We start from the raw sequence: 16,326 nt of genomic DNA, 5'->3' as shown, positions 1-16,326 counted from the left end.
GTGTCCCTCAGCCCGGCCTGTACCCTCTCACAATCCAGGACCCCTTGGGGGATATCCAACTGCCGGTTTAGGACATCCCTAAACTGGCAGTTGGACAACCCTCTCTCAATCTGGGACCATTGGCTCCTAACCGCTCGCCTGCCTGCCTGCCTGATCACCTCTAACCGCCTCTGCCTCAGCCCCCGTTGCTGTGGCTTTGTCTGGAGGAACGTCCGGAATGACGTCCGGAAGATCGTTCATCTGTCTAATTAGCATATTACACTTTAATTATTATAGAAAAGCCTAGTATATAAATCAACTGAACAGCAGAACAACCGGTGGAATGACCAGTCACTATGATGCACACTGGCCACCAAGGAGCAGACACTCAATGCAGGAGCTGCCCCCAGCCCGCAGGTCCCAGGCCAGCAAGGAGGGTGTCAGTGGGCCCCACCCCCGCCCCCGATTGACCCACCAGTCGCCCCACAGATAAGCCCTGATTGCTGGCCAAGCCTAGGGACCCTACCCGTGCAAGAATTTCATGCACTGGGCCTCTACTATGCTTCATATTTCTCTCCTGTTTCTGACCTAACCCCCCTGCGTTCCTCCTGCCTGCTGCCTGGCACCCACTATCACCACTATCACCATGGGTTTCTGTTCTCTCTGCCCACCTCACTACCACTTCCAACCTCCGCTTGCTTTCCCTCTGTCCAAACAAGAGGGTGGGTGAAAAGCAGGATGCTGTGACACACTAAGGATATTTTAAAAATGAGAAGTGTTGCTGCAAACTATCTGGAAAAAAACAAGGCAGAGGATAAGAACAGTATTAAACGAATAGTTTCTACTTGCTGTACAACACAACATAAGCAGTTCACAAACTGATCATACTCCTAAACACTTCTTACAGAGTTTAATCGGTAGCTAACTTTAAATGTAAGTATTTCTGGTATCATAATTTTTCTATTCTCAAAAGGGAATATTACAGTACCCCCTCCTTTCCATAAGCTCGAATAAATGCTTTTTTAAAAAGTGATTAGCTAAAATTTCTGTGGTATTATTTCACAATATATATAAATCAAACCATCATGCTTTATGCTTATATAGTCATGTATGTCAGTTATTATTCAATAAAAATGGAAAATAAGAGCTGCTTATGTCACCTGGAAAGTCAGTGGGTTACACCACTGACACTGTTTTATTCTCAAATTACAGTTGTTAATATAGCCTTTAAGTGATGTGCAGCATGGAATTTACTTATACTATTTATCTTCTGTGTCTTTCTTTAAGTAAAAAGACTTTTTTTCTTTTATTAATGAATATTTTGATGGAACTTATGAGTCCAGGTAAGAAAGAATGATGGGAACTAGGGTTTAGTTTAGTCTTGGACATTTAATAATGGGTTCAAAACATAATTTTATACAGCCCAAATGCTATAGTAGATAAAAATATTAAACCTTTTGGGAAAATATACCAATATAGTCAGTTATATGCAAATTTATTTTATTTGACAATTTAAATCATGATTATTCAATGATTGTTCATTGGTATTTATCAAACCTATTAATGGAGAATAAAGTTCCTTGTAATACTATTCTTGAAATTCATGCTGTGGGAATGCCTTAAAATTAGTCATTATAATAATAAAAACTTCAAGTATTTCCACTTTTGATTAGACTTAAGCTCAACCTTATACTAAAACATATCAACTGTCAGAGTATGAGAAAGATATTCTAGTATTTAATTAGGTCAACATAGTAGAAAAAATTGTTGGTTCATAAGGTAATCTAGCAGCCAACTGAACGTCTTAACAAGAAAACACCACATCTGGACAGGCAAATAGCAATTTACTCCTCCAATTCTTCAGAATCCCTTAAAATAAGGTATTTGCGAGGAAACCATGAAATGTATTAGATAGAGGTGGCTTCCTACAACATATCAAACATGGAGACTAAACTGAAATGTTTATTCAACCACCTCTAAATTCCCAAATGTTAGCTAAGTTTAGAAGGGTCAAAACAAAAACTGCTTAAAGTTTTAATGTAAATACTGAAATGGGAATGACTATGACACAGCGACTAATTCAGGTGTTTATTTTTAAAAGAACAGAAAACACAAACAAGAACCAGCAACGCCAACTCACATGTCTCTGCCGCATCGAACTTCATCCTGCTCCTTGGACTGGCGGCGGCGCTGCCTGGCGGATGCGGTGGAAGGGGCTAGGGATGTTCCAAATTCTGAGTCCTCTGAGCTTTGGGCTCCAGAGCTACTAACATCAAACAGATGCTGCTCCACAGCTGAGCGGATAGTTCTTTCTAAGAGTCTGGTAAAAGAAAAAAAAAGAAAGAAAGAAAGAAAGAAAAGAAAAAAAATAAGAATACAGAGTAATTCAAGCAATCAAGTTTATCAATGGTTGCCTTTAAAAATATGTGCTCAGCCCAGCTGGTGTGGCATGTGGCTCAGTGGCTGAGTCTGGACCTAGGAACCAGGAGGTTATGGTTTGATTCTCAGTCAGGGCACATGCCTGGGTTTCAGGCTCCATTCCTGGTGTGGGGCATGCAGGAGGCAGCCAATCAATGATTCTCTCTCATCATTGATGTTTCTATCTCTCTCTCCTGATCCCTTCCTATCTGAAATCAATAAAAATATATTTAAAAAAATATGTGCCCATAAATATGAAAATATTGGTATTCCAATGGAAGAGCTACTATAAGTTCATGAGCAACAATAGTGTTTGAGGCATTCATCCCATGAATATTTGCATTGTGAGTTAAAAACTAAACTGACCAAATTCCATCAATTTGATAACTGTGTCTCTCCTTTTTATGAGTCCAGGATTCCTGAAATGCTCACAGCAAGTCTAGCAACAGAGGCATTCAGGAAATAAAGGTCACTTAATATAAGACAGAATGAGGAAAGATTTTTTTCCTCATAGAATAATAATGGACCTATTCTTACACAGGTGAGTTTCTTCCAGATTTCATACCAGTTTTGCAGAGGAGGAGAATATGATTTACAAAGCAAAACTGGCACAAATAATTTTATGTCTATTATTTATTTGAAATTCCTTTAAGATAAAATTACATAGGGAGCAATGCTATCAAAAAAAGAATCTCACTGTGACAATTATTACTCATAACAGAACAGCAAAATCTGTCTGAATCTCTAATCAATTATGATGTATATAATTGAAGCTGTATTCATACAAACACCCCAGTATAACTGAAGATGGAATAGATTTCTTTTGTTCAACCTGAGAAAAATAGTGAAGCCCAGGGGCTGAAAAGAGCTCATGATAAGATAAGGTATCATTTTTAAAGCTACATAATCTTTGAATGTGTCTAAACTTTTCATCATCACACTAATTCTGAGTAAGCTGACATTAAAAATTCTAAACTTATGCTCCTCAAAGCATGTTTTTCTTCACCTGAAGAAAGAATCACATTCAAACTCATCAAACTGTACACATTACACATGTGTAGTTTTGGATATCAATGATATCTCAATAAAGCTGTTAAAATTTTTAAAAAGAACCATATATATATATATATATATATATATATATATATATATATATTGAATGTTCAGATTGAGACATACATTCATTCTAATGGATTTGAAAACTTTACATTCATTCTAATAAAATGGATTTTAAGAATTTTAGATTTTCCAAGTATCCTATATAATAAAGAGGTAATATGCAAATTGACCATCACATCCCCGCACAAGATGGCCACCCCCATGTGGGCACAAGATGGCCACCACAAGATGGCCTGCAGGGGAGGGCAGTTGGGGGTGACCAGGCTGGCAGGGGAGGGCAGTTGGGGGTGATCAGGCTGGCAGGGGAGTGGTTAGGGGGTGATCAGGCTGGCAGGCAGAAGGGGTTAGGGGCAATCAGGCAGGCAGGCAGGTGAGCGGTTGGGAGCCAGCAGTCCTAGATTGTGAGAAGGATGTCTGACTGCCTGTGGGATCGGGCCTAAACCGGCAGTCAGATTTCCCCCAAGGGGTCCCAGATTGGAGAGGGTGCAGGATGGGCTGAGGGACTACCCCCCAGTGCACAAATTTTGTGCACTGGGCCTCTAGTAATTTTATAATAGTCTCATAGAAATTTCTTTAATACTATTTGAAGACAATGAGCAAGTATAGTCTAACTTGGGCATTAGAATTTTTATATTTAGAACTCCACTTCCCAATATTCAAGATTACCTAATAGCAGTACATAGGAATGTGAGTACATTAACATAGGGTGTCCCAGAAAAATGAATACACACACTTTGAATAATTATAAAGGTAGTGTTTATCAAAACATATTTCATTTTCAAAATTGAGTGATCAGCTGTTAAAGTGTATATACAGTTTTTTTGGACACCCTGAGTATACATATAGACCAACCCCACACCTTTCCAAACTATATAAGACATACAAAAAAATAAAGGTTATCAGGAAACAAAAAGGCAAGAAAATGTCAATTTTAGGGTAATTCTGGAATCTCTTTAGACTTCACAAAGGTAAGAGAGGTTAATCCTGCCCTTTGATTTAATTGCTCTCTTACCTAACAAAAAAGAAAAAAATCCAAATTCATCCTATTAAATTTAAATTCATACCAATTAATACTTCTAATTCTTCTCTCTCCCTCCTTATCACATCACATCTTTCTCCACCTGATCCCTGCTGATGGAATATGCTCCAAAAAGGCCCACTCATGTGCCAGCAAGGAAGAAAGAGGTGGGTGCAATGGAAAATCTTTGGGCAAGGGACTATTTACAAATATTCAGTGATTAACATATGCCTGGCATCTTTCTAGGTGTTAGGAATACAGCCACGAATATGACAGAATATATATATATATATATTCTATCTATCTATGAGGTGAGACAGATAATAAACAGATCATGAAATTTCAAATAGTGATGAGTCTTCTACAATAGAGGACAGGGTTGGAGAGTGACTATGGGTAGTCTGGGATGACTTCCTGAATAAGGTGACATTTGAACAAAGAGGTGAATTATAAGAAGTGCATGGCCAGGCTGAGGAACAGCCAGTGCAAGGGCTCCGAGGCAGCTATATGCTTGGTCCATTCCAGAAACAGAAGGTCATGTGCTTGAAGCATAATGAACAAGGTAGCTGGACATGTAGGCAAGGGCAGATAACAGTAGTTTAGATTTCAGTTAAATGCAATTGGTAGCCTTAGGAGGAAAAAGACATGCGGTGGGCAAAATTAACAGGGCACTGCTGCTGTCCTGTGGAAAAGGACGTGTTTTCACTAATTTGCTTTATTTTCTATGTCCCTAGGAGGCTGAGCCCAGGGCTCATTTGACATTACACACCTAACACTGTGCTTGGCATATTGCAGGCCTGCAATAAATGTAGGCTGACTAAAATTAACGAAGGAAGAAGAAAAGGCATGGTTAATATCTTAAACCTTTACTGGCATCCTCTTTTGCAAGATACCTCCCAAAGCAAACTGACTGCGTTGCAAATATTGACTTGACGTTATTTAGACTGAAATAAATATAAATATAAATCTCATACGTTGTCATGGTAGAGCTGTCTCTAGTCCAGCCGTAGGCAAACTACGGCCCGTTTGAAATGAATAAAACTAAAAAAAAAAAAAAAGACCGTACCCTTTTATGTAATGATGTTTACTTTGAATTTATATTAGTTCACACAAACACTCCATCCATGCTTTTGTCCCGGCCCTCCGGTCCAGTTTAAGAACCCATTGTGGCCCTCGAGTCAAAAAGTTTGCCCACCCCTGCTCTAGTCACATATCCACACAGAAGCTCAAATAGGAACACCTGTTACTTGGTGCTCCTCTGTGTAGTTTTCAAAATCATTTGCTTGCTTATTGTATTAATCTTCCAATACTATCCAATATTAGAATTTCCTTTTTTCCTGTTTAATAAGAGGTAAGCGGGGCGGGGGGGTGGGGGAGCACCCAATTCCAGTAACTTACTCTCCTGTTGTCGAAACGCTGCTGACTTGGGATACACGGGCACTGTGGAAAGAACCAAAGAGAAAGTCAGGTTAGATGGAGGACCAGAGACTGGGAGCAAATATCCGAAGGGGATCTCAGGCTTAAAGTGTCAGCCAGGACCTGAGTGACCCTCGCATGATGTTTCACCATCCCTCGATGGATGCCGATTTTTACTTGTTTCTAAATTAGAGATGGCCCTGGGTATTTATTCCTGAAGTGTTTTTTTTTTTTTTTTCCCTTCTCTCCATTTTAAAGATGTCCATGATAAGACAATTTCACAAGTGACTTTGAAAACTCTCTCACCCTACTGCCATGGTCTTAGTCCATGGTATTTTTATTCCCCGCCTCCCCCCCCCCCGCCCCCCCCCCCCCCCCCCCCCCCCCCCCCCGCCCAGCCTTTCCACTACCAACTCTACCCATTCTCCGCTCTTCCCAGCCCAAATCTGTCCCTTTTTTGCCACCTCTTCCAGACTGGAAGACAGAAGCATCTTTCTAAAACTGCTCTGGACATGCAGAGAGCAGCAGGCACCCTAGGGAATAGAGGACAAGGAACCAACATTGTTTTCCACAAGCCTATTTCTAAACCATTTTTCTAAGCCACCTTTCCTTCCTAAATTCCTCAAGATAGATAATACATCAAGCTTTATAATGTTTCACCTGATTTACAGCTCTTTGGTTGAACATTTCTAAACTTCGTCTCCTTTCCTATTTTCTCTAAAGCCCGAAGTCCTTTAAAAGTATTAAAAAGAGGTCAACGTGAAGTGGGATGGTGAGGTTATAGAACACTATTTGATTAGCAGCCTTCCTCACTTCGCCCTCTTGCCTGCACTCTGTTCACATAACCACAGTGAGGGGTGAGGGGTGAGGCTGGCACCTATTTTAACCGTATCAATATCAATACATTCACATTCTGCCTTCTAGAGCTTAGTCAGCTTCTAAATCAATATTTGAAAGTATCAATGCTTAAAAAAAAAAGATTAGAATAAATATTTAGTGCATGTCAAACTACAGTTTTGCCTAATCTCTTCTCTCCCATTTTCTTCCTTCTTTGTAGAAGACACCAAAGAAAATAAAAGGTGTTAATGACCAATATTGGTGGTTGCCTTTCAAGCACTCCAAACATGCTAATTTCTACGGTATAATTTTCAACTTATGAACATGCTGCTTTGGAAACATCTTTTGAGGTTTTCTTCCATGTACGTGTATATTTCATCTCCTGCAACTCAGAATCTAAGTGCCTCAATGGACTTTATGATATTCCTCATTTTCTTTCATTAGACTCCCTACCACCACCACCATCACACCCAGCATAGAACTCATTATCTCAGAGGTGATCAACAGACACCCACTCTAGCTGTAGAGAATTTCCTTTGGTTAAAGCTGCAGCTCTTTGCCATGGCCACAGACCATAATCAAATCCCAGAAAATCCACCTAAAATAATCTATTGTGCACATGGGAAACTGATGAGAAGAATCTTAATTAATAAATGAATCAATGAACAAACATACAAATAAAAACATCCTATCACTTAATGAGTATTTACTGTTTCAGACACTGTGCTAAGTAGTTTTACAAAGATTTCCTCATTTTTTCTTTACAATAACCCTATGAGGTATGTTCTATTGTTTTCTTTTTTATATTTTCAGATGAAGAGGTTAGGAAGGTTAAGTAATTTGCCCACAGTCATGAGCTAAGAAGTAAATTATTTGGGATTTGACCAAGAAAATTGTTAGCTCAGAGTCTGAGCTCTTAATCACTACACTAGACTTTTAATCACTCAATTACTAGGAGAGAAACTCACCAGAGTCGTCTTTGTGTACGAAGCCCTGCATTTAGGTATTTTACTTTGCTTTTCATCACAACCATTCCTCCTCTGCCTCACAATGCCTGTTATTCACTGTGACTCCCAGGTTATATAACCAGCAACAAATCCTTTGCTGGTCTGTCCTTAACTGGAACAGACAGTTCCTGCTTTTGATGCTTTGTGGCTTATCCTCTGTAAATTCAACACTATACAATTAACTCCTGTACTCCATTTCTCAATGTAGTTATACAACCTTGGTTTTGGGAGCAGGGACCAATGTAAATAATGACTGGGGGTAGCCAGGAGAGGAAAAAGAATGTAGATCTGCTAGATCAGTGGTTCTCAACCTTGGCTGCACATTAGAATCACCTGGGAATCTTTTTAAAATTCTGATTTCTGGGCCTCATCCTCCAGAAATTCTGTTTCTTTGTTATGGGGTGGGGCCACAACATTAGTAACAAAGAAACAGAATTTCTGGAGGATGAGGCCCAGAAATCAGGATTTTAAAAAGATTCCCAGGTGATTCTAATGTGCAGCCAAGGTTGAGAACCACTGCTCTAAGTGTTTCTCAAACTCTAATGTGCATCAGAATCACCTGGGATCTCGTTCATACAGATTTGGGCTCAGTAGGTCCAGGTGTGGGGAAGGGAAAGCCAAGATTCCGCATTTCTAACAAATTCCCCCATGATTCTGATGCTGTTGATTTATGGAACACACTGATTAGCAAGGTCTAAATGCTTGCAACTAAAAATTCTTCAAAATTTCAATTCCTTAGATACCACAATAGTTATTTTTAAACATTCTAACCTAAGTAATGAAGGTATGGTTTGGAAAACGTATGCTAAGCTGAGTGAATAAAAGGCAACACATAAAATTCCCTCACAGCTTTATGAAAACTACCTGAACCATCTAAATAAGTCTCAAAAAGCTTTTATCAGCCCAGCCAGTGTGGCTCAGTGGTTGAGTGTCACCTATGAACCAGGAGGTCCCGGTTCAATTCCAGTCAAGGGCACATGCCTGGGTTGTGGCCTAGATCACCAATAGGGGAGGTGGGGGGTGCAGAAGATAGCTGGTCAATGATTCTCTCTCATCACTGATGTTTCTATCTCTCTCTGCCCCTCTCCCTTCCTCTCTGAAATCAATAATAATATAGATTTAAAAAATTGTTTAAAGCCTTCATTAGAATGCACAAATGAATAAATCAATAATAAAACCAAATAATTAAATCACTCATTTTTACTAGCATATCAATATTAAGTCAAATTTATAAAAACTTATATTTGATTACTTCTTTAATAGTCTTTTGGAGTTTTTGCATACTTAATGTGCCCATAATTTCATATTTTTCTAATAGAATTTTTCTAAACAAAGTATTCTGAGAACATTTTCCATTGGGAATCGGAAAGAAAGTTCTGGTCTTACTTAAATAGCTTAAATCAAACTAGTGGTTAGCTTGGCTGCACTGGATTGGTTTCTTCATACAGAAAATGTAAGGCTTGGCTACTGGTCTCTGAGGTTTTCTTTCAGCTTGGAAAGTTTATTGCCCTAACATCTAAATCATTACAAAAGGGGTACCAAAATGGCTTTGGTTAGGGATACCAAAATTGTAAATAGTATTTACAATTACTTCTCCCTCCATAGTTCCTGTTTAACCATTCACTATAAGATTTCTAAGAATATTTAATGTCAGAAATGGGGTCTACCTCCATAGCTACAACTGGCTTCTGGAGGTAATTCTAAAACATTGACAAAAAGGTGATAAGCAAATTAGCTACACGAAAGGTAGAGGTTTCCTTCATCTACATGCATGTAGCTTGCTTTTTATCCTCTGCAATCAGCTAAGAATAATTTTTTTCAGAGCTCTCCACTCATTTGCTAAAAAAAGTTCTTACTTATGCAATATTAAACATTTAAATATGGAAGAGTTCATTTCCTCGTGTTGATAAAGCAAGTATTCAAAACTGAAAGAAATAAGCTTATGTGCAGGCTTCAGCATTATGGTCAATTTCATTACCCACGCCTGCTGTAAGTGATGCAACTGAATGTTCTATTGCTATGATCATTTAAAATAGATTCTAAGCCTACTCTGAAATATATTTTATGAAATATACTTAGGCTTTATCTCTATTAGCAAAACCCAAACTGTATTTCTGTAAGCCGATTATGCTCAGCAATACTAGTATATAAAATTTGCATGTGATAAAATGCACAGATGCCTGCTGACAAGTGATTCTTTAAAATTAGATCTCTTGACTTGAAATAAAGACATTTACATATAAAAAGAAAGAAGTTTCAAATCTACTGAAACCAGACATAAAACAGCATGTGTTCTTTTTTCTATATTTACTCTTTTCTGTGTGTATAAAACTCTACCTGTAATAAAAAACTGTTTTAATAGGAACCATTAGGTCTAACAGAATTATCCTTTTTCTCTAGAAAATAGTATTTACAAGTACTCAATTTTATCTATCTATCTATCTATCTATTTATTTATTTTCATTTTTTAAAATTCTCACCCAAGGACATGTTTTTCATTGATTATAGAGAGGATGGGAGAGGGAGAGAGAGAGAAAGAGAAACATTGATCGGTTGCCTCCCACATGAATCCTGACCGGGGATGGAACCTGAAACCTGGTATGTGCCCTGACTGGGAATCAAACCCATGGCCCTTCAGTGCACAGGACCACACTCCAACCAACTGAGACACACTGGCTAGGGCTTATGCGATTTTTTTTAATGAGCAAGAATTTAAAATACAATTAATTTTTTAAAAAAATATATATTTTATTGATTTTTTACAGAGAGGAAGGGAGAGAGATAGAGAGTTAGAAACATCGATGAGAGAGAAACATCGATCAGCCGCCTCCTGCACATCTCCTACTGGGGATGTGCCCACAACCCAGGCACATGCCCCTGACCGGAATCGAACCTGGGACCCTTCAGTCCGCAGGCCGACGCTCTATCCACTGAGCCAAACCGGTTTTGGCAAAATACAATTAATTTTATTAAGCTTCAGGATAAAGACCATGTAACTAATCATCAAAATGGCATACAACTCTTTTAATTTACCTATTTAACAGAATACAGTATTTTTAGTATCATTTTAAAAAATATATTTTTATTATTGACTTTAGAGAGAGAGAGGGAAAGAGAGATAGAAACATCAATGATGAGAGAGAATCACTGATCTTTTGCCCAATGTTTTCTTCTAAGAGTTTCCACTCTTACATTTAGGTCTTCGATGCATTTTGAGTTAATTTTTTGCATATGGTGCTAGGTAAGGGTCCAACTTCATGCCTTTGCATGTGGATACCCAGTTTTCCCAGCACTATTTGTTGAAAAGACTATCCTATGGCAATTTTTGAAAATACACACCCCCAGCCCTCAGGAGACTCAGAATCTTGGCCAGTGAAACCCAGATACCTTTAAAGAGCTCCACATACTTCATACCATAAAGATGCTATCATTAAAAGAAATGTAACAAGTGTTGACAAAGATATGGAGGAACTAAACTCTTGTGTATTACTAGTGAAAATGCACTTTAAATAGTTAAGATGGTAAATTTTACATAATATATATTTTATCACAATTTTAAAAGTGATTAAAATGGCAAAATGTGTTATTTATATTTTATCACCAAAAAAAAAAAAAAAAAAAAAAAAAAAGCTCACAGGCAGCAGTGATGTGCCTCCTCGGTTTAGAAACACTGTCCTAATAAAAAAGGACAAGGAAAACAAATATTTTAAATATACAGTTATTTGTTTCTAAAGACACCCAAATATCTAGCTGACTTTATCATCTTGGGGGGAAAAATCAAGTAGATAAATAAATAGCCTGCTTGTTTGTCCCACTTGTTAGTCAGGAGCTCCAAACAGGCTTATAAATAAATATTATGTCTGATTTGCTATGTTTCTCCAAACTATCCCATCTAAAAATGAGAGCTTTTTACCTCAAAATGATAATTCATAAAATATACAGCATGCTTAAGAAGAAAAATAAACTATTAAAATTTACTAAAGTATGACCAAAAAATCATAAACCTATAAACTCTAGCACAAGTTGTTTGGAAAGGAAATCCCCAAAAAGCTACCTAAAAATAATCTAGAAAGAATTTTTCCACATATCAAAGTAGGAGTGGTATGATATAACTCCTAGATTTCATCAAATGTCAGGTAATATTTTAATCTGAATTTATTTCTTCAACAGAAATCCTACCCTTAAAAGACCTTCATAAAATTGATGATTGCTAGGTTCTAGGAATAAAAAAAAAAAAATTAACACAATCCTAAAGAATGAGTTTGCATGGCAAACAGCTAATTTAGAAATAGATTGATTTGACATTCCGAATTCAGAAAAATTAGAAAACATAAATACTGAAAATGACCCTAAGTAATAGTAATTCGGCTTCAATTTGTACCGTTTTAAAAATTGGCTGAATTTGATAAAGGCTGTCAGTTTTAAGGTTTCGGTGGAGAACAAAATGAGAAAGGGAAAGCAGAGGAAGATTAGGGCAGTTGCCAGAAGACAGGTATTAGGTAAGCAAGGAGGCACCATTTGAAGGCCAGGTGAGCTGGTTAGAGCCCAGTGGACCAGACTAGTTATAGGTATGTAGCCCCTGAAGCACATATGTAGGATTTTGATAAAGCACAGGAAAGACAGGCTATACATATAAGCCAAGAAATTGGAAAGAAGGAATTCAGTGGTTGAATTCTGATGGGATGGGATGGGATAGGGTCTGACCCTGCCATAAGAAACATAAAGGTAGTGTAGGTGAGGTGGGAGTGGGCAGAGATGAGGAGAAATAGAAAGTGGAGATGAAGAATCCAGGAGAAATAACCACAGAAATCAAAACCTGGGTTTGTAGACACTGGAGACTCAGATGAACAGAAGTGAACTAGCAACAGATCCCAGCCAGATCTGACTGCATGCCAGGCAAAATAAATCAGACAACAACAGGCTGAACACGGCACAGGAGAACACCTACAGCAGAAGTTGCTTTGATGCCAATCTGAGCAACTGAGGTAGGGGCTCCTTTTCTGGGACTCCAGCCTAGACTATGAAAGAGGCCAGGTATGGACATCCTAGCCAAGAATGCTCTTCACCTTAAGTTGGCCTGTTCATATTTATTTTGTGGCAATCTCACTAAGGATTTGGCATAACCTGTCCTTCCCTTTCATTTCCTTAATAACCTCAACAGGGCGGGTAATCTCTAATGAGCATCTGGGGAACAATGACAGCTACTGTTTAAGCTACTGTAGCTGCAATACACTTGCCACATGGGACAGTGGCAGGTGTACATTTGTGGCTACTATTTCTTTCCTTTAAAAAAGAACAAATGGCTCTGTGGTGAGTTAGGTAAGGTTGGAGAAGTACTGAAATTAGAGAACACAGAGTTCTCAACATAGAAGATATTTAGTCTACAATAAGGAGATAAGTCTATTTATAACAGCCCTGCCTTACTATGGAAAAGGCTAAAGGTGCCCTAAGCCAGTTTGGTTCAGTGGATAGAGCGTTGGCCTGCAGATCATAGGGTCCGGGGTTTGATACCCGTCAAGGGCACGTACCTTGGTTGCAGGCTCTTCCCCAGCCAGGGCCCTGGTCAGGGTGTGTGCAGGAGGCAACCAATGGATGTGTTTCTCTCACATTGATGTTTCTCTTGGTCTTTCCTTCTCTCTTCCACTCTCCCTAAAAATCAATGGAAAAATATCCTCGGATGAGGATTAAAAAAAAAAAAAGAAGAAAGAAAAGACTAAAGGCAACGTAAGTGTGCAGTAGACTAACATGTGGTTCAGCCATGAGTGTTAAAAGAGAACTGCAATCACAGAAAGTGAAATTCTACAAGGTGAAAAGTAGAGCAAGGTAGCGAATGAAATGGCCTCTCTGGATCCCTGTCCTGCATTCCACCCCCTCTCCTAGCCACAGGAGGGTCTGGAGCCTCCGCTAGTACACTGCGTGCTCTCCATCTCTATCCTGCAGCCTAGCGATTTTCAACTGGCATGCCACAACAATTTTAAAAACATGCAATACCTGACTACTTAGTCAGAGGCACTGGCCTCTTTTCCCTTAGATTGTCAAATAAAAAAAAATGCCAATAGTCAATACAACAAAAGCTGTCCGATGTGAATGAATCAAAATTATACCTTTTTTTTTTGTTAGATCAGCAAAAAGTATATATTTTTTTGGTATGCCACAGAATTTTAGTAATTAGTTTGTGTGTCATGAGATGACAAAGGTTGAAAATCTTTACCCCAAACACAGATTCTGTCTTGTTGTTAAGCATTCATTTGCTCTTATGAGAGGTAGTACAAAAGTACACTAATTTATAAATTAAATTATCAGTAGACAGGTTATGTTTCTAGTCCAAAATTCTAGAAGTACTTAATCATAATTAACAATCATGTTTTCTTTCTTCTACTTGAATTCTTTATGCTAGAAAAGTTAATCTCAACCAGCCATGCAAATAATTTGGGGGCAAAATAGGGTTTATGTTTTACTAACATGTTCTCCAGCTTCATGTCAAGTACATAATAAACAAAAGCTAAAATAACCTGTACCAACCTAATTCTAACATAATTTCTAAGACTATTACAATGTTATTCAGAAAAAACTGCATGTGAATTTTAATTTCAAGCCAAATAATTATGATTTTTGCATTTATGAAATAGCTCCACTAAGTTTAAATTTCTCTCATGTGAAAAGAATGCCTGCTGGTAACTTCCATTTTTTTTTTTCAACTTGACCTCTACTGTAAATGTGGGTTACTTTACATATTCATTCTTTTTCCTAATTTTTATCATATTTTAATCTTTATGACTCTTAACAATATTAATTTTCTTTATACTCTTTTACCTTCATTCTGCTAGTATAGAATTTCTTTTTCAAGACTGCATTGTTAGTCTAGGTAATTACAAAAATTATCACACTATAAGACACAATTATGTGTCCTTGAGGATTTATGACTTATAAGCCCATTTCTCCCATCTGCTTTTTACAATAGTGGTTAAAAAAAAAATTTAAGACAATGTAAAACATAGGTTGATGTTATCTAGAATAAAAAATGTAAGACAGTCAGAGAACAAATAGTTCTCATTAGTTGGCAAGATCCTGTGTTTTAATCTTCTGTAGTATGTAAAACTTAATTTCCATTAATATAGGATAATCATGTTTGATATGTGTGTATTTACATAATGAATACCAGAGTCACCATGTGCTCAGAAATAACATCTCGTGTGTTTACAGTAATTGCACAGTTGAGATAGCCTATGAACCAGAATATGCTGATTTGGTTGGCAGGAAACCAGGATGAATCAAATGGACCACCATGCTGTCTCGGACAGAAACCTCAAATGTCCCCTCTTGCCACAAAGTGATTATGCAATAAGCTTCAAGTCACTAAAGGCCAGAACACTAGTGGAAAGCAGTTACTTGGCTAAGCCTGAAGTCCTATGACACATTTCTGAACTACTGGTGCTTGAATTAACGTCTAAATCTAATGATTGCCACAATCAGATTCAAAAATAAATACACAAACTATGTATCACATATCTTTTTTTTTTAAATATATTTTATTGATTTTTTACAGAGAGGTAGGGAGAGAGATAGAGAGTTAGAAACATCAATGAGAGAGAAACATCGATCAGCTGCCTCCTGCACACCCCCCACCGGGGATGTGCCCGCAACCCAGGTACATGCCCTTAACCGGAATAGAACCTGGGACCCCCCCAGTCCACAGGCCGACGCTCTATCCACTGAGCCAAACCGGTTTCGGCTGTATCACATATCTTGAACATTTCTTAAAAAAATAGATTTCAAAATTGAGAAAAAAAAAATTAAAACTTTAGCAATTTTAACTTTAATTAATATGGTAATATTATTTTCAAATATATTTTCTAAGCCTCTGAAGTAGATAGGTAGTGAGGAAAGAAATTCAGTAAGAAAAACTTGGCTCTAGGCTATACCCAAGTTGAAGGGCTCACTAAAAAACACATTAATATAGCAAACGTTTTAGTCTGGAGAGATGTGATCCACTCCAACATTCTGTAAACCTACCTGCTTTAAAAGTTGATATTTTAGCATTATAAGCTTTAGAAAAGAATCTGAACTCCATAACCTTACTGAATGTTTACTTTCTCATGCTGCTACTACATAGGAAATGATTTAACATAACCTAAAGCAGTGGTCGGCAAACTCATTAGTCAACAGAGCCAAATAACAGTACAACGATTGAAATTTCTTTTGAGAGCCAAATTTTTTAAACTTAAACTATATAGGTAGGTACATTGTTATTAACTTAATTAGGGTACTCCTAAGCTGGCCTTTGCTAAAAATGTCCTCAATCTGATTGAGGTACGTTCGCTGAGGTCGACCCCTTCCAACTCTCCCATCCACACTCGTCTTGTATACTTGTTTCGTCTATCTTTTGTGATGTGCCGATGCAACTAGCACTAACCACTGCACATGAGACTGCTGACTGACTGGCTCACTCAACTCCTGCATGAATCGTGCGCGCCTCCCCCGCGCTGCGTATCCCGCGGCCCGCCTGCGCCAACACCCCCACTTCTTCTAACG

The 16,326-nt window shown here is 38.0% G+C and overlaps 1 protein-coding gene across 10 annotated transcripts in view; it reads right to left on the bottom strand.

Annotated features, from left to right (window-relative positions):
* FAM13A (family with sequence similarity 13 member A) overlaps window positions 1–16,326 on the bottom strand; it is a 273,179-nt gene that overhangs the window by 64,087 nt on the left and 192,766 nt on the right. For all 10 annotated transcript variants that reach the window (XM_070392801.1, XM_070392775.1, XM_070392768.1 and 7 more), the window contains 2 exons: window positions 5,933–5,974; window positions 2,120–2,299 (listed from right to left, as the gene is read on the bottom strand). In XM_070392801.1, the coding sequence (XP_070248902.1) occupies window positions 2,120–2,299; window positions 5,933–5,974 (222 nt within the window). The remainder of the gene's footprint in view (window positions 1–2,119; window positions 2,300–5,932; window positions 5,975–16,326) is intronic.

Source organism: Myotis yumanensis, unplaced genomic scaffold (genome assembly GCF_028538775.1).
Source record: "Myotis yumanensis isolate MYYU_CA2020_CCGP unplaced genomic scaffold, mMyoYum1.0.hap1 SCAF_1, whole genome shotgun sequence".
NCBI lineage: Eukaryota > Metazoa > Chordata > Mammalia > Chiroptera > Vespertilionidae > Myotis > Myotis yumanensis.
The sequence above is the reverse complement of the archived record's forward strand: the minus strand, read 5'-3'. Positions and strand labels throughout refer to the sequence as shown.